General features: G+C 42.1%; 1 protein-coding gene across 1 annotated transcript in view; it reads right to left on the bottom strand.

Moving 5' to 3' along the window:
• MAP1LC3A (microtubule associated protein 1 light chain 3 alpha) overlaps positions 1-18,832 on the bottom strand; it is a 42,844-nt gene that overhangs the window by 17,113 nt on the left and 6,899 nt on the right. Inside the window, exon 2 of the mRNA XM_054981202.1 lies at positions 5,487-5,542. Within this exon, the coding sequence (XP_054837177.1) occupies positions 5,487-5,542 (56 nt within the window). The remainder of the gene's footprint in view (positions 1-5,486; positions 5,543-18,832) is intronic.

The following is an 18,832-nucleotide window of genomic DNA, read 5'->3' as shown; positions in this document are numbered from 1 at the left end:
ATTTTTAAAGAAAAAGACTCCTATAACTGTGCATTATGTTTTAATTACTAGAGGAATATGGATGAGCAGGGTGGTAGTGAGTAAAGATAAACTAAATAGTTCATTGCCAACTATAACAAACAAAAATCCACCACACTTATAAGAATCATTTCCCACACCTCAACAACAATGGCAATAAATTCTTCCCCAACAAGTAAAGACTAGAAAGTTGAGGCGTTTCACATGAGAAAAAAAAGACCGCTAATGATAGATGTCTCTAACATCATGCATGGTATGGAGAAAGTGCATGGGTACATCTTTTTCGGCGTCTCTCATAATATATCCTGGCACCCTGTGAAGTTGATGGGCAGCAGATGCAAGACAGCACAAAATTAAGTCTTTCTTCACACAATGAATGCATAATTAACTTGTTAAATGTGCTGCTGCAAGAGGTGGCAACGTCTGCTAGAGTAGGTGGCCTTAAAAGAGCCAATGTGGTGTAGTGGTTAGAATGCTGGACGCTAAGATCCGTGAGACCCAAGTTCCAATCACCACTCTGGGTGACCATGGGCCAGTCACACATTCTCAGCCGAATGTATCTCACACGGTTGTTTTGAGGATTAAAAGGAGGACAGGAGGACAATGCAAGCTGCTCTGGGTCCCCACTGGGGAGAAAGGCAAAGTATAAATGAAGTAAAATAAAATTTTAAAATGGTATTAGACAAAATCATGGAACATAGATTCCAGTTGCTATTAGCTTTGATTGCTGAATGGGACCTCTATGTTCGTAAAGAGTATATCACTGAATAATAGACATCAGCAAGGGGAACCTTTGGCCAATGTGTCCCTGCTGGGAGCCTTTGGGAGCCCCTGATTGTCCACTGTGACTAACAGGATCCTCGACTGGATGGACGGGTGACCTGATCCATCAAGTTGCTTCTTATTTATTTTCTGGGGATTGCTGTTCTCCCAGGAAAAATGATTCAATAGAAACACCTTTCAAGAGGTTGATGGCATGGAGGGCAGGTGGGAAAGAATATTACCCATTTCTGGCACTATCCAACAGATGCAGTAGCATTAAAAAAGCAATCTTTTTTCTTTCCTAGTAGCACAGCTGGGGCCTAGTTTTAGATTAGTCTATAGAAAACTATAAATTATACAAAGAAAAATTCCAGTTTCTTGGTGTAGTATTATGATTCCCCCCTCCCTCAGAACAATATAACCTTGCTGCTAGCCAAAACAACTGTGTGTAGTCAACCAGCCATACAGTTACATTGGACTGGTTACAAGGCAAAGCTAAACCAGCTATTAAAAAGACAAGATTTTACACCCTGTTAGTAAACTAGTTACTAAAGCATAGCTTGGCTTGCTCCATCACCAGAGAACATCTATACTCTAGATCTCACCCCAAGCAGCTGACAGCCCAGATTACATACAAATGAACCCAAAAGGTCATAAAATTAGAACCAGCATGGATAGAGAACACTGCGGGCAGGAGGCACTAGCAAGGGATACGTCAAGCATTAGGTGAAGACAGCGAAAAAACTGCTATGGAAAGGAAAATGATTCTGCTCAGTCATAAAAGCAGTTTCTCAAGTACCTCCCCCACCACCACCAGTTTCAAACTGGGTAAGAGCAGACAGTGGGCTGTACAGTGTTAGAGAGTAGTTGTGACCTTAGGTTGGTCACACTCTTTCAGCTTAACCTACTTCACAGGATTGCTAATAGAGGAGGGAGGGCCATGAGGGCAGTCCGGAGGAAGAGTGGGATAAAAATGCAATAGATTGCCAGATGTGGAACAGACAAAAACAATGATAAAAGATAATGTATTTAAGTATGCTGCTAATTTAAATCGAGTCAAATCCAAGATACTCATTATCATTATAAAATCAATCACTGCTTGCAAAAGTACTTTCTGGAATTAATTAATCTATCTGATAGATCTTTTGTATTTTTAAACTGTGCCTTCAACATAGTTAGACAGGAAATACAAAGATGACTCACAGATGTTTCTGTATGTGTCATCAGAATCAAACCAAAACATTATCTTTTCCATTATATAAGGAATTAAGACACAGACTTTGCAAGCTCTCTGTAATAAATTATTGGATTTTATCATAGGCCAAAAAAATTGTTACCCTTTTAAAGATGTAAATGTTAGTTACTACAGGAAAGCATTACTGACAAAAGAAATTCCCAAAGTCAAGTTGATGTAAAATGGTTGTTCTTTGTGTCAGAGACCAGCCAATGTCAGAGTACTGGTGTTCTAATGCATTTCATGTACTGTATTTGTTCTTCTTTGAAGAAGTCTGTAGTGAATTTTGGTTGATGCAAAATGTGACAGATTCTCTGTCCAACTATAGTCTGAGATAATAGCTAAAAACTGCAGAGCTTAAGAAGCCAAGGAAACCCTGAAAGAGAGTACATCTGAGTGGGAACATTTACAGCTGCAAAAAGAGGCCTAAATCCTGGCTACAGTAATTGTTTTGGAACAATTTGTGATTAAACTGGTTAGAGGTCATTAATTCATTCTTGGAAATCATTCTACAGGAATCGTCTGAACACTTAGGGAAATATTGATCCGTTCAATAAGTAAATATTGGTTATGCAGTATACTCAAAGACAGAAAGAGAAAATGTGCTAAGAAGTCACAAGGGAGCAAGCTAGAACTGCCAAATCTTGCTCAAGCTCTTTCTTCACCCATTCACGTGAATGAGATTCTGCCTCAAACAGATGTTGCCAATTCATGCACAAAAAACTGTCTTAAGAAAGTGATGCAAATGGCTTACAGTCACACTGGAGCCAATGAGAGAAAGTGCGGGGAGGAGCCTCAGTCATGGAAAGGGGGAATATATTATGCTCTCCAGTACAACAGGGGCAAAACCAGATGTGACTGTGAGTGTCCGGCTTCCTTCTTGCCATCCCTGAGAAGATCCAATCTGACTCCATGCTCTGTAACTGAAGCCGAAATTCTCATCACTAAGTAGAGAAAGATTCAAATCCAGTAGCACCTTAAAGACTAACAAGTTTTCAGGGTATAAGCTTTCAAGCATCAAAGCTCCCTTCGACAGATACCACCTGAACCTATCGTCATTAAGCAGACTCTCAGTCACATTACTGCTTACAATCAAACTTAGGAAATCACTAAAAACTAAAAACTAAAAGTACACAAAAGTACACTAAAAACTAAGTACACAATTCTAGCAATAGCAAATAACCCAGTTTGGCACACACAAAAAAACACATTCTATTACCTCAACCAGCTGAGGAAATAGAAGACGAATGCTTTAAGTGGTGATTTGCTATTGCTAGAGTAGTATGCTTCATAAGCTAGTTCGATTCTAACCAGTAGTGTGTGCCTTGATCCCACTGGAATCCTGATAAGAACTTGGTGCCCTAAGAAGGAGGTGATTGCAGTGTAACAAAACAAACAGGCAGAACTAGAACATGGCAACCCAGAATGATGTGTATTCCAGAAGTACATCATTTACATCCTGAATTGTGTGTCAAAGTTTGGCATCAACAACATTTGCTTTTGTAAAAGAACAAAAATGTATTCTTAGTCCCAGTAACTATAGGGAGAATCTTAAAAATATAAAGCCATCACTGGTGAAGTCTGAGGCAGATAATGCCCTTGCCTCCTCCATGAGGAGGCCACCAAAAACATTTTTGTGGATGATACTTAAAGCATTTTCCTGTCTACTGCTACTATGGAGATTCTCCAGTGATCCTAGGCTGTTTAACCCACGGATCTGTTCAAACATTATGGCCTTTCATGTCATTCCCCTAGATACTGCAAGGGATCCAAACAAGAATTCCTGTCACATAATTGTCACATGAAGTCGGCATGACTGAAACTAATCTTTTAAAAAAAAATTTACTTATCTAGTACATTCTTATCTCATCCTTCCTCCAAGGTTCTCCAGCACACATGTTAGGATGAGGATTTGAATCCAGATCTCCTAGATCCTAGTCAGATATTCTAACCACTCTCTCATTGGCTTCTTTACAGCACTTGTGTTGCTTTCAGTTCTTGTCATGATCTCACTCCTTCCATAGATTGTGTTATTCTTAGCCATCTGACTGACAGTTTCATTTTAATTACTTTATCAGCTGCAGGCAAAACAAACACGATGATCATGCTATTCAGAGAAAAAAAATATACAGGATCACTTCCTGGAAAGCCTGGGCATTCAGAACAACAACCTTCGATTTATATACCGCCCTTCGAGACAACTTAATGCCACACTCAGCGCAGTTTACAAAGTGTCGTATTATTATTCTCACGACAATCGCCCTGTGAGGTGGGTGGAGCTGAGAGAACTCCAAGAACCTGTGACTGACCAAAGGTCACCCAGCTGGCTTCATGTGGAGGAGTGGGGAATCAAACATGGTTCTCCAGATTAGAATCCTGCTGCTCTTAACCACTACACCAAACTGACTTTATTTTACATGCAGGGCTATGGCTGAGGCAGTTTCTAACCAAACCAGCTTGTCCTTTTGACAATGCAAAGAACCAGGCATGATTTTCCTGTGGCACAACTTAAACTGCCTGTAACAATATTTGCAGCAAAGATAACTATGTATCCCACCCAACTCCATGTGTGTGTATACTTCATTCTGCTGTATACTTCCTCCTGCCCTTCTGTACTGCCACCATCAGCCACTTTCTCCAACTGCTGCAGCTGAAGTCTGGGCCTGGCCAGTTCTGCAGGCTCAGGCATGATGGGAACAGAATCAATTATTGTGATCTGAACAATGGCAGAAGAGCTGGGGTGCAAAGTTGGCTGCTCCTCAGAAAGTTCACTTGCCCATGCAAGTTCTGAAGGAACAGGTAGCTGTGTGTGTGTGTATGCGTGTGCACGCTTGTGTGCATGCGTCCGTGTCCCCATCCCTGGATTCTCCTCCCCCCTTCCTTATGCTTAATTTAAAATTGTCAATGCAGCCCTATGAGGCAATGACCTACACAGCTGAATATAAAAAGAGGAAAGAGTATAGTTATTGGACAGGCATTTGTGTTAATAAAAATGTGCTATATAAATACTAATTACATTACTATTGATATTAATTAGTATTAATATCTTCAATAGACACTAATTTATATGAATTAAGTTCATACTAATCAACCCCAATTTTAATTAAATTAATAAAGTGAGCACTTTCTTCAAAGTACAAATAGCACGACTGAGTTAGGCTTCTATCTAACAAATAAGTTTGACAACCCTGGCTTATACAGTTTACTTTAGAAGAAAAGTGTCTGGGAGGACCTGTCAGACATGTACTACGAGTTGCTATTTAGTAACTGCACAACAGCAGCCGAAGTGGTATTTAATTTCAAACAGAAGTGAAGTGTGTCAACAAGTGAGGCATGAGAGCACGTTCAGGAAGATGGCATGCAAGGGCAGTGGCACGGCAAACAGTCCACCCTGTACAGTTATGCCCTAGAATTCACAGAAGATGCCCATGTGCGCATACATCCACACCCACAGAGGAAGCTTGGTACTCACTGGAATTTTGTTGGGATGCTGCTCTCGGATCTGCTGCACCTCTTTACAACGGTCCGCTGTGAAAAGGGGGGAAATTCAGATTTATTTGAAAGAAGACACACTTGCAATCTGAACCTCTTTCCTTTCCTTCTGGTTTATTAAAAAGAAGACAGCACTCCCCCCTGCAGAACTCAGAGGACAAATATTAATCACACGAGTTTCTGCAATGGCCCCCTCAGTGCTACGAGCAATATCTGTTGCAGGTTTATTGCAGGTCATCTGGGCTAGGGAAAATCCCAAGCAACTGGCTGCCTAAGCACCTAACAATTTATCGCTAGCACCAAGGCCACTAAGAGCCACCACGGATACTCAGACAAAGGTTCTTCACCCACCTCCCACATTACCCAGATTCATCTCAAATGGAAATTAATCGCATGCCAAGTTGCCTGGCTTCACAGGTCCCAAGGGCAAGGTTCTCTGGAATTTTGTCCCTCTTGTGCCTTGAACACACACAACTTGGTAGTCCAGGCTGGCACCTAGGTTGGCCCATCTGAACATTTCAGAGTGCAAGGTACAAAAGATGTTGGATGTTGATATAAAGTTCTTTACAAAACTGTAACCAGGAAAAGCCATGTTTTGCTAGCAGAAACATGAAATCAGGTCAAACTAAGATAGCAATATGACTTCAATCATACAAATACTGTCCTAAATTATAATTTAGTATTCATATAGCTTTCCTCCCCCCCCCCCACAAGTGCACAAATTACTTTACATACAACATCTTGATAAACTCTACAAGCAGCTTGTAAAGTAGTCTGGTACTATCGCTTCTAATCTGTCCTTCACAAAAGGCCTAATCTGTCCTTCACAAAAGGCTGACCAGCCCAAAAGATTCAGAAGCTGTAAACAAAAATCTCACCCTCACTTAGAGACAGGCACAATTTTGGAATGACGCCTAGATGCTCTTGATGTGTTTGGCACTGCAGTGCAATATGAACAAGGGCCTCTGATCTAGCCAAATATCATTTGCAGTGGTGATGCTCCCTCAACATTATTTCATGGATTTTCAAGGCTAAACTATTCCTCTCAGTTCCCAAAGGAAGGCAACTGCACACTGCAACTTCCTTCAGCTAACCTCTGGGCCCCGTTTCCTTACCTCCCAAGACCATCTTCCCACAGTTTTCAGTCCCATCACTCCTACGGTTGCCAGCCTCCAGGTAGTGGCTGGAGATCTCCTGGAATTACAACTGGTCTCCAGGCCACAGAGATCAGTTCACCTGGAGAAAATGGCTACTTTGGGGGGTATACTCTATGGAATTATACCATGCCAAGGTCCTTTCCCTCCTCAAACTCCACTTTCTCCAGGTTTCACCCCTCAGATCTCCAGGAATTTTCAAACTTGGAACTGGCAACCCTAATCACTCCCCACCTGCCCATACAACTGTTTTGGTTTCTAGGTGATGTGTTATGACATCAGACACAAAGATCAACTATGTAGATAACACAAACCATGGAAATGGTGTGGCAAGGAGATGGTTGACCTAATATAGCTAAACTGGACATTATCTACATTGTTAAAGCTGTTGTTACTAGCCTCTCTCTCTCTACCAGCTTCCCAGGGAAGCATTCAAGATGGAACCCAGTATTCTGATGTGAAAACATCCCTCTGCCTGTGCCCTACTGTGAACAGATGAACAACCAGGGCCACGTTATACATTCAGGTATGTTTTAGGTGCATTATCTCAAACTCTAATCCTGTTAAGATTGCCACATTTTTTCTGTTTTCTCAGCCTTTTAATGGAGAAGAAACATGCAACTACTTCTGATTTTGCCACATCCTTGGAACCAAAAGCTACTTTATGAATTAAGCAGCTTTTACCTGTGAAGAGAAAGAAAGAGGACTAAGCAACCCCAAAATTTATTTTAAAGTAATTGGAATCTGCACTTCTTTTCTCGCAGAAAAAAGCCCCGGATAACTCACAACAATCTTTAAACACGTGCTATGTTTATTTGTTTATAAATCAATAAAAATTAGCATAGCTTCCAATTAAAAGTGTAGCAGATGAAAAACCAAATCTCAGATCATTAAAGATACTGAACTGCCATTTCTGTCTGACATACTGGGCAGAAAGAAGTAAGAAAAGGCAGATAAAGAAATAGGAAGAAGAGACAGGATGGAGAAGAAAAGACACGACAGTGGATGCTCCTTCATTTCTAGAGTGCTGGAAGAAGACCTGATGTTCATGATCACTACAGATGGAAGGAAGCAGCAGAGGAGTAAAAGATAAAACAGCCTACATTTTGTCTCTGTTGTCTGACTGGACCAAGAGTCAGTAGGCTTGCAACCCCAGGATGGGAATTCCTGGAGATTTAGGGGGTGGAGATTGGAGAGGGCAGGGTTTACAGAGGGGAGGGACCTCAGCAGGGTATAATGCCATAGATTCCACCCTCCAAGGGCTAAGCTACAAGTGACGAATGACACTTGAACGGCAAGTGGATCGAGTGGAGAGCAAGTGGAGGGCAAGTGAACAGGGAGGAATACACTTGCCGTTCAAGTGTCATTCATCACTTGTAGTTTGGCCCCAAAGCAGCCATTTTCTCCAGGGGAACTGGAGAAACTCCAGGAGATCTCCAGCCACCACCTGGAGGCTAGCAGTAGTTACCCTAAGTCAAAGGGACAGTCTAACAGCTTAACCAGTTGGCTTTAAACCACGAGAACCTATGCTAGAATATTTTTTTAAAAGGATTCATCTTTAAAGAGCCACAAGAATCCTGCCTATTTTTGCTGCCTTACAGCATTCTTATTGAGGCTGAAATACCTTCAAAACAGGTACTCTTAAAGAGAGCTGCTATATTTATTAGGTGCAGTACCAGAGTTTGTGTCAAACAGGAAGATATGAGGAAGGAACATGTGAGCCCCAAATAATGTTATTTCAGCCAACAATAAGCAGGAATAAGAGAAAAATGTGGGAGGTTATGTGGGCACAAGATGTGACCCCCCCCAAGTTGGTTTTGCTCTTGTAGAACCTCTAAGCAATTTGGGGAGAGGGGTGTTATGCTCACCTATATAAAGAAAGAGCAAAAAAATTACTTTCACACACAGCGCTGTGTGGTAAAGTAGACTTTATGGGGCAGGGGTATGTGTGTGCATAAATGGGTCTGATTCAGCAGGACTCCTCTTATACTGTCACGCAACTGCTCCACACTAAATGCTACAAAACCATTGTGGGCACACTTGAGCAAGCCAGTAGATTCTCAACAATCACCAACACCACCAAGTAGAGGTAGCAAAAACAGAAAGCTAAGTATTATGTTTGCAATAGGATTTCAGTATTAACAGCAATGGCGGCAACATATTGAAGTTTGTTTGGTATTTGTTATAGTTTCACATGCTCTCAATCAAAAACAGCAAGGGGGTGGGGCAAGGTGAAAGGCTGATACCATTTGCAAGCAGCAAATAAAGAGAACTGTGGACAAGTGATTTCTTTATTCCCAAACTGGCCATCTCTGCAACAGCCTGCCTTAACAGGAGGCAAAAATACAAAATAGAGTCCTTGCAACTTTGTATAATATTTTTGAGCACCTCATGACACATTCTTAAATGCAACTGAGCAACTGTTTGAAGATTAACCAATTTATTCTGTCAATGCAAATATTACATCCTGTCTGTTTTCAGAACACTATAATCTGGATGACACAAAATACAATTAAGGAGGATGACAGGATACGGTAAACTATCTTGCTTAGAAGACAGACAGTGTTGATGGCTTCTGGATCCCCACATTTCTGACAGTTGCCCTAATCTCACTAAAGATTTTTAAAGAAAGAAGGGCTTATAATGTATGAGCAATGAGAAAGTTCAAAGACATTAAGCAGGTTAGGCAGGTTCTAAAGTTTCCCCCTAATCATACCAAGACACAGAATGAAAGCTGAACTGGTGCAGTCACAAGAACTGTTGACTGGCTCTTGCGATCCAAATTACATACGGCATTGTGGATCCATGACAGGCTCCCCAACCAGACACTTTAAATTAAAAGCAGCTGCTAGGATGGCTGGATGGCACCATGCGGGTGTGTAATTTTTCTATCTATGCCATTTGCCTGATTAAAAAGTGACCCACCTGCTGTGCTGCTTTTATCCATGGCAGGGCAGGAGGGAGAATTCAGCTACCCTTTTTGTGTGTGTCTACCCACTGCTCTCAGCGGGGGCTTGCTGCAGCCTGGGGGCCAGGGCCATCTTTGATCAGGGAAACAGCATGAGTGGAAGAGAGTTAACTTCCCCTTCCTCACTGCTCAGCAATATGAACCCAATTCATATTGCCATTCGTCCCTCACACACGCCCCTCTCATGCCTCACAACAGCAGCTTTTATTAGCTAAATTAAACATTGGGAGATCCTCATTCTCTCTTCTAGACTTCTTGAAACAGACAGACTTCTCAACAGGAGAAATTCTCCTCTAGCTGGCAAATTTCAAAAGCTAGGCATGCCAGCAATAGCTAGAACCCTGCTGCCTGGTTATAGTATAGTAAGAAAAGTTTGGGCTATGTCACACAAGCTATAGTAGAAGCCTGCCTTGCTTTGGTATTCTCTACCAATCTCGTTCCAGGTAGCGCAACAGTGAAGAGTAGAGGATTCGGTTTCGTTTTCTCAGCCATGTCGGACGCTCCTCTCGGCAGGTCCGAGAGGAAGCGCCCGAGCACCCTGACCGGGCGGCTGATCTGCGAAGATTAGCCCCCAAGACTCCCAGTGAGGGAGGCAGGGTCCGGGAAGCTGCGGGAAGAACCCCCCGAAAATTAATGCGGGGGGTAAATTGCCCGTTTGTCCCTATGGAGGCCGGCAGACGTGCGTGGCGCCTCGAGTGCTGCCGGGCTATGGAAAACGGCAAAGAACAGAACTAGGCGGAAGCCTGCAAGTAAGCGAATCCCTTCTGTTATTACAAGCGTACGCGAAGGAGTGGTGGGATCTGAAGCTAAGAAGGCTCGTTCTTCCCCTTCGCTGAGTTTCAGAATTTGGGCTGGCGGTCCGTCCCCCCCCCTAAAATGGCAGCGAAAAAACAAAGTCCCGCTCTGGGTAAGTCAATCTCGGCTACCCTGCAGAAGGGAGAGTCGCTTGAGGAACTGGTGCGCAGGGCGGTTGTTGAAGCCATAAAACCCTTTGTTGACAAGCTGAACGAAACAGATCAAAGGGTGGGCTTAATTGAAAGCGAAGTGAAAACCATTAAGGAAGCAGCGGGGGAGGGGCAGAGAAGGCTGCCCGGGAAAGTGCGTCACTCGTGAAGGCTACGAAAAAAGAGTTAAAGCTGGTGGAGAACCAGCTGATCGGGCTACAAGTGGAACGAACGCAGACAATTTTGCGCCTCCAGAACGTGAAAGAGGAGGAAAATGAGGATTTATGGGGTCTGGTCTCGGAACTACTGGCGACACCCGCGAGGACAACTAAAGAAGAGGTTAAAAGCGCCATTTTGGAAGTCCGCCGGGCTTCTTCAAAATATGCAACGAAGCGTCAGCTGCCTCGCGAGATCACCATCGATTTTTCATCTAAAAGGATCCAAGACACTATCCTATATAATTCATACAATGCGGATTTGGACTTTTTGGGTAACAAAGTTAAGATATTGAAGGACGTCCCATTTTTAGTTCGGAAAAGACGTTTTAAGTATAAAAAGCTCGCAGCTCTTCTGAGGGAACGTGGAATAAAGTACAAATGGTTATTTCCGGAAGGAATCTGGTTTAGCTACAAAGATCAAATCTATAAGATATTATCAGAAGATCAACTAAGGGATTTTGAGGATAAAAATCCGGAATTTCAGTGCACCAAGCAAGAAGAAAGGGAGAAGTCTGAGGAGGGGGGGGAGGAAACGAGCACTGCGGCTGCAGTTGCTCAGAGAGAACTGCGTCTGGGACCCAGGAGGGGGAGGAAAATTTAATTTGAATTCGATTGTAATTTGTATTCTGTATGATCAACCACTCCATCATTACTTTATTAAGCTATTTCTTTATTATGGCAGTATGAAGGGAAAGCATTGAAGTGTAGTGTTTAGTGTTTGTAGGTTACCTTCCCTTTTTTTTTTCCACCCCCCCTTCCCCTTTTCTTTTTTCTCCCTTCTTTTCCTTCCCTCGTGTTATTGTAATCTTTTGTAGTTACTGTTATTGTAGTTTGTATGTTAGGTATTGAAAAATAAAAAAACTTTCAAAAAAAAACAGTGAAGAGTAGAGATGGGCATGAACCAGAAAAAACCAAACCATGCAGTTCATGGTTCGTCACGTTTCACAAACCACGAACTTTCATGAACCTACCTCGGTTCGCGAGCTGGTTTGTTTGGTTCGTAAAAAAGTCACTTCTGGGCCAGCAAATCACCACTTCTGAGTCAGCAGGTCACTTCTGGATCAGCAGAAGGTCTGCAGAAAGCCCATCCCCTATTGCCTAGGAAACTGATTTATCGGCGCCAAGCTGTCTGCAGTGACGAACTGAAAAATGAACCAAATGAACCAACCTAAAGTTCGTAGTGGTTCATCAGAAATGGGTTCTGATGAACCACCGGTTCGTGAACCATGAACCGGCCTGGTTTGTGCTGAACTTTCGTTCGTATTTCAGTTCATGCACATCTCTAGTGGAGAGCAGTTGCTAAACTTGGCCATCTTCTTCTATCTAAATTGGTTCACTGCTGAAGATGTCTGTTAAGCCACATAAAACCACAGGCAGGGAAGGAAGGAGGGGTCAACAAATCCACAGAGGAACCACTAAAAATCAGTCCCCTTATTGATTATATGGGTACATCCAGACTCAGTGTGCCACAAATAGAAAGCAAGAATAAACATGTTATTGCCTAAAGCTAAAATCTCATCAGAGGGGCACAATTTGGATTAAACATTTTACAAAGATATAACATATAACATACTGGGTATATTCCAACAACCTCAGTTTTCTTCCTACACCCAGCAAACCCAACCTGACAAAGTCTTACATGACTCAAAAAGCTTATACCCAGAATGTCAAATGCTAGTTGACCCAAATAAAGTTATTATCCGTTGGCTCAATTTCTAGAATTGGAATTTGTGTATCATTACCTACTTACTGGTTCAGAATCCCTCTGGTTGTAGCTACCATTTAGTCTGCTTACTGGGTGACAGAGATGTTTCATAATTGGGTGGTTATTTTCCAAAGCCAATGAATCATTGCAAATTGCCTCTAACTTCAGGGAGAGAAAACAAAATGCACCCCAAACCCAGCTCTGCCTCTCCCAGTACATTACACACCACACAACAGATAAGTAAGACTGAACATTTACCAAGCACTTGACATTTTCGCAGCAACAGATTGGCCATATGTTTTAGATTACATCATCCTCGATATAATTCCTGTAAGGGAAGCTGCTCTCCTTTCAATGGAGAGCTTTCCTCCCCATTAAGACTGGAAAGGACAATTTAAAAAACTTAAGAACCTAAACCTCTATTTTTGTATGCATGCTGACAATTCTTTCAGAAACATTTTAAGAAATTTACATCACTATTGTACAGTCATGTAAAAAAGCGTATCACAAACACAACCAATCAACCAGCCATAACTTATTAACTCTTCAACTGGTGAGAAATTGACTAATCATCTGAAAAGCACCAAGGACAACCTATGGACCTGGATACCTTCTGTCTTATCATGGGATAACAGCCCCCTGCATGCATTTTGGCCTTCAAGTTATATCAATGGAAGAAACAGAACTTGACCTGTCTATTACCACTGGCAAAATCAGGGGCTCTCTTTTCTTTCACTTCAAGATGAAAATAATAGAAGCAGGCTGCCCTATCTGATGTAAATAGCTCCAGAGAACACAATGAACTGTGAATAAACCAAGATAAGCAAGAGGATGTGGCTGGGGCACTTGGAGCTTCTTAATCTTGGAAACTTGACTATGTAATACCTAAAACAAAGAGTTCAAGAAAGGAGAAGTGGGCTGGGTACACACAAACAGAATTCATAACTATACCCGCAGGCCCTGCACTTCATCTCTGTGTGCGCCATGTCTCATTGAAACAAGGGTCCATGGGCATGCATCCCTGAATGCTTCCTCCTTGTGATCTATACCTTTCATTTTGCAGTGTATGAACTGCTTTTAGGGAACCTACACACATTGGGGTATATATGTACATGTCCCTGGGCAAATGGGACACTGAAAATGTACGGAAGTCAGGGGTACATACAGTAGGCATAATTCCAATTTTCCTTCTACCCCCACTTTTGAATGCTTGCAGAAAGATAGAAGTCCAGATAGGAAGCCAAGGAGATAAGCCAAAGGCTGGGCCTATGGCTCAGTGGCAGAGCATCTGCTTTCCATGCAAAAAGTCCCAGATTCAATTCCTGGTATCTCCAGTAAAAAGGAACATATAAGCAGATGTGACCTCTGCTTGAGACCCTGGAGGGCCAAAGCCAGTCAGAGTAGACAATACTGATCTTGATAGACCAGTGGTATCACTCCATGTAAGGCAGCTTCACGTATAGGGGGGTATAAGGAACCCAGATGTAGGTCAAGAATGACCATCACTTAGGACATCTGGGAGCATAAGGAACTCTTAGATCTAGAAGAAGGTGGAGTGAAAATTGGTGGAAGGAACATTAACAATTTGAGATATGCGGTTGACACCACATTACCGGCAGAAAATAGTGAAGACTTGAAACAACTACTGATGAAGGTTAAAGGAGAAAGCCCAAAGCAAGATTAGAGCTGCACATCAGGAAGTCAAAAGTAATGACTACTGAAGAATTACAGAATTTTAAAGATGACGGTTGTTGTGGGTTTTCTGGGCTGTATTGCCGTGGTCTTGGCATTGTCGTTCCTGACATTTCGCCAGCAGCTGTGGCTGGCATCTTCAGAGGTGTAGCACCAAAAGACAGAGATCTCTCAGTGACACTGAGAGATCTCTGTCTTTTGGTGTTACACCTCTGAAGATGCCAGCCACAGCTACTGGCAAAACGTCAGGAACTACAATGCCAAGACCATGGCAATACAGCCCGGAAAACCCACAACAACCATCGTTCTCCGGCCGTGAAAACCTTCGACAATTTAAAGATGACAATGAGGAAATTGAAATTGTTCAAGTTTTTCTATTCCTTTGCTCAATCATCAACCAAAAGGGAGGCTGCAATGAAGAAATCAGAAGAAGATTGAGACTTGGAAGAGCAGCTGTGAGGGAGCTAGAGAAGATCCTTAAAGAGAAAGCTGTCTCTCTGGGAACCAAGATCAAGATAATCCAAACTATGGTATTCCTCATTACCAAGTATGGATGTGGAAGTTGGACAATGAAGAAAGCTGAAAGGAAGAAAATTTATTCATTTGAAATGTGGTGCTAGAGGAGTTTTGCAGATACCATGGACAGCCAAAAAGACAAATAAGTGGGTACTAGATCAAATCAAGCCTGAATTCTCCCTAGAAGCTAAAATGACGAGATTGGCTATTGTACTTTGGTCACATCATGAGAAGACAAGATTCTCTGGAAAAGTCAATAATGCTAGGAAAAATGGAAGGCAGTAGGAAAGGAGGAAGACTTAAAATGAGATGGTTTGATTCAATAAAAGAAGCCACATCCTCCAGTTTGCAGGATCTGAGCAAGTCTGTTAACGATAGGACATTTTGGAGGGCTTTCATTCATAGGGTCGCTATAGGTCGGAGGCAACTTGACGGCACATAACATGTAGAGGAATCTGTCAAACTACAAAATTTATCAGGATGCTAAACAAAGGGATGTTGGGCCTCCGTGCTATGTATGGGCCTCCGTGCTATGTATGTATGTACTATGTATGGATGTGGAAGTTGGACAGTGAAGAAAGCTGAAAGGAAGAAAATTTATTCATTTGAAATGTGGTGCTGGAGGAGAGTTTTGCGCATACCATGGACAGCCAAAAAGACAAATAAGTGGGTACTAGATCAAATCAAGATTAAGGCTATCGTACTTTGGTCACATCATGATAAGACGAGATTCTCTGGAAAAGTTAATAATACTAGGAAAAGTGGAAGGCAGTAGGAAAGGAGGAAGACATAAAATGAGATGGCTTGACTCAATAAAAGAAGCCACATCCTCCAGTTTGCAGGATCTGAGCAAGTCTGTTAATGATAGGATGTTTTGTGGGGGGTGGCATCTTTCATTCATAGGGTCATGACTCGCTATAGGTCGAAAGTGACTTGATGGTGCATAACACATACACACATTCACAACAAAATGAAAAAATTATTCAGGATGATGAAAAGCCTAAGCAGAGAACAAAGGGATTTCTCCAAAGTGAGGGAATGCATAACAGAAGGGCAAGGAGATTCAATGCAAGTAAATGAACATTTGGGCAAGATGTGACTGTCTTGGGGTTGAATGAAAATGTCCATGGCGGCAATGTAAAAGCAGATTCTATGTCAGGCATTATACAAGGCTGAAAAATAGAACAGCCAATGACTGCCAGCCACCTTGAACTAAGAGTCAAGGCAGGGTATAAATAGTTTCATAAATAAATTCAATAAATTGTTTTACTTCATTTATTCCCCACCTTTCTCCCCAATGGGAACCTAAAGCTGTTTACATTGTTCTCCGGCACACTCCATTTTATCCTCACAAAATTCCTATGAGGTAGGTTAGGCTGAGAGCGTGAGACTTGCCCAAGGTCACCCACTGGGCTTCCATGGCAGAGGAGGGATTCAAACCTGGGTCTCCCAGCATGTAGTCCAGCACTAACCACTACACCCTGCTAGCTCTCCATAATGCCTTTATATGAATCTATGGAATGCCTCTGGAATACTGATTTGTATATTCACATCAGTACATTTTGTGGAACAGGATTTCCCCACTTCCCTTACCTACTGAAGCCCACTGAGTTCCCATTTTGTTCCTGGGGACATGGCTACTGGGCCCTTAGAAACAGCCTAGGGGTAAGCAGCAGGAGGAAGAAACTGGTGGAAATTACCCCCCCCCCTTTTCTTAAAAGGAGAAACAGCAAAGAAGGACTTTTGCCACTGTGTGCAATGATGGCTGCCCTATTTCAAAAGGAATATCATGGAACTGGCAAAGATATTCAAAAATGCAGCCAAAATGATCAGAGAGGTGGAGCAGTTTCCTTATGAAGAAAAGCTAAAGCATTTGGAGATTTTTTGGTTTAGGTCTGGGGAAAGGTGATAGGGATAAACAAAAAAGAGTATACACATTATTTATGGTATAGAGAAGTAGATAATCTCCCCCCTCCCATGACACTAGAATTAGTGATGGTGTGCGTGTGTGTGTGGGGGGGGTAGTGTGGGGAAGAGGTGCTCATCTAATTAAATGTATTGGTGGTAGATTCAAGATAGATAGAAGAAAATACTTCTCCATACAATCTAGAATTAAATTAGAGAATTTATTTCCACATGATCATAACAGACTCAGACGGCTTTAAAAGGAGACGAGACACAAACATGGTGTCTATCAACCGGACAATGGCCTTTTTTGTATAGGCAATTTTTGCCATGTTTGGCCCCGTACCTCTTCGAGTTTTCTTCCACATTCCAGACGATTAACTCTCCTTTCAGATTTCAGTGCGGTGTTTCAAGGGTTCCAAGTTTTCTCCCCGCGCAGAAAAAGCTCAGGCAGAAAACTCAGAAGAGAACCATTGAAACACTGCATTGAGATCTGAGAGTTAATTGTCCGGAATTCAGAAGAAATCCTGAAGAGGTATGGAACCAAATGCAGCAAAAATTGCCTCAGCAAAGAAGCCCAATCTTTTGCTGGCAGCCATGATAGCTAAATGGAATCTCTATGTTCTGAGGGCTGTCACTGAAGCCTGTTGCTGTGGGGCAAAAGGAGACGATTCAGTTGCCTTCAGAGCCAGCTTCTGCCTAGAATCATCTGGCAAAACACAGTTGAAAAAAAAGGCTGGTCTAGATGTCCCTATCCAGCAAGAGTTTTGTTGTGTTCTCATGACCAGAATGTTTATTATATATTAGTAACAATTACTTTGGAGAGGAAATAACTTTACAAGAAGAATATGAATCCATTTCTAAATATTTTTGCTCAACTAGGACTTAGGTTCACAAGTGCTTCAGACCTCCACAAGTTCCTCTGTGTGTTTTCTCCCTTATAAAAATATTTATTTGACCTAAAATCCTGGGCACAGCTGTTTGTGCAGAATTTTAACTGTGACCAGATTATGTGCAAGTAATAGAGTGCCAGATCATAACCCTTATGTTGGAGGCCAGGAGAAATGAAATCAAGAGAAGGAAAAACATACATTCAAACTTCCAAGATGTGTTATGAGAGAATGAGTTAAGATGATATAAGACTCGTTAAAAGTTAGATACGAAACTCATTCAAGTATTTTTTATCTCCATGAAAAAAACCAACAATCTCCAGGCATTCCTTCACTGAAGGCTACACAGCACTGATTGTCAAACTCTACTGCTACTGAGCTCATGTAGTGATTAAATGAGTGGGCTCTGAACCCTATTTAAATTTTAGCTCAACCAAGTATTCACTGGGGGCAAGCTTTGGTTTGAATCTTCTGTCTATAACATGGGGATACTAATGCTGGTATAGTCTACAGGACTGTTGTAAAGGTTGATAACGTGAAATATGAGGAAAAGAATTACATATGTGGAAGCTATTTGTTTCTTATTATTTTGTTAAGCCCTGCCCATATGACATCAAGCTATTATGCAACATGGGCAAGAATTGTGATCAGGTGTCCTTTGGTCCTGGCACTGCCTGAGTAGGTCACATGCATCCAAGTTGGGCAAAACAAGGCAAGTGAAAAGAGTTCAGGCTGGGGTTTGCAACATTCTGACTTAGGCTTCATGTTGGCATCACAATTGTGAAGTATATTTTTCAGACCTGATTTACAAGTACAGAGTACATGTTGCTTTAGATAGTAGCATTAGCAAAAAAAAACCCATCTGAACAAAAGAGAGACCCCTGCCTTCAAGGAGCTTACAGTGGATCCTAAGCATTACAAATGTAGCATTGCTCATGAAGCAGAATCCTTCCTTCACCTGCATGCAATCTGAGTGCCTCTCCACACTGCTGCATCTGCAGCAGGAGGGTAGAATTGGCAGAAATTCCCCCCTCCCCACTCTTGAGCAGAAATGGGACTTGCACAGACAAAAGGGGACTTAATAACTAGGCTTTAAAGTATAACAGGACAGAGAGAAACAGGAGAACGGCTCATCCAAAGGAAATGAAGACCGAATGTGAGCAAACCTAAACATTTACATAGATGTTGTCATTGGAGGTGAAGGAGGGCCACTTAAATGCTTTGTGAAAAAGGAGATTTGGGGGGAAACAGAAGTCTCCCCCCCCCCAAGTTGTGAGTGAACACAATAGTTTCTTTTAATTCTGTACATACTACCATCAAAGAAACATTTATGA

This window comes from Eublepharis macularius, chromosome 5 (genome assembly GCF_028583425.1).
Source record: "Eublepharis macularius isolate TG4126 chromosome 5, MPM_Emac_v1.0, whole genome shotgun sequence".
NCBI classification, from domain to species: Eukaryota; Metazoa; Chordata; class Lepidosauria; order Squamata; family Eublepharidae; genus Eublepharis; species Eublepharis macularius.
This window is presented reverse-complemented; position numbering and strand designations above follow the sequence as displayed.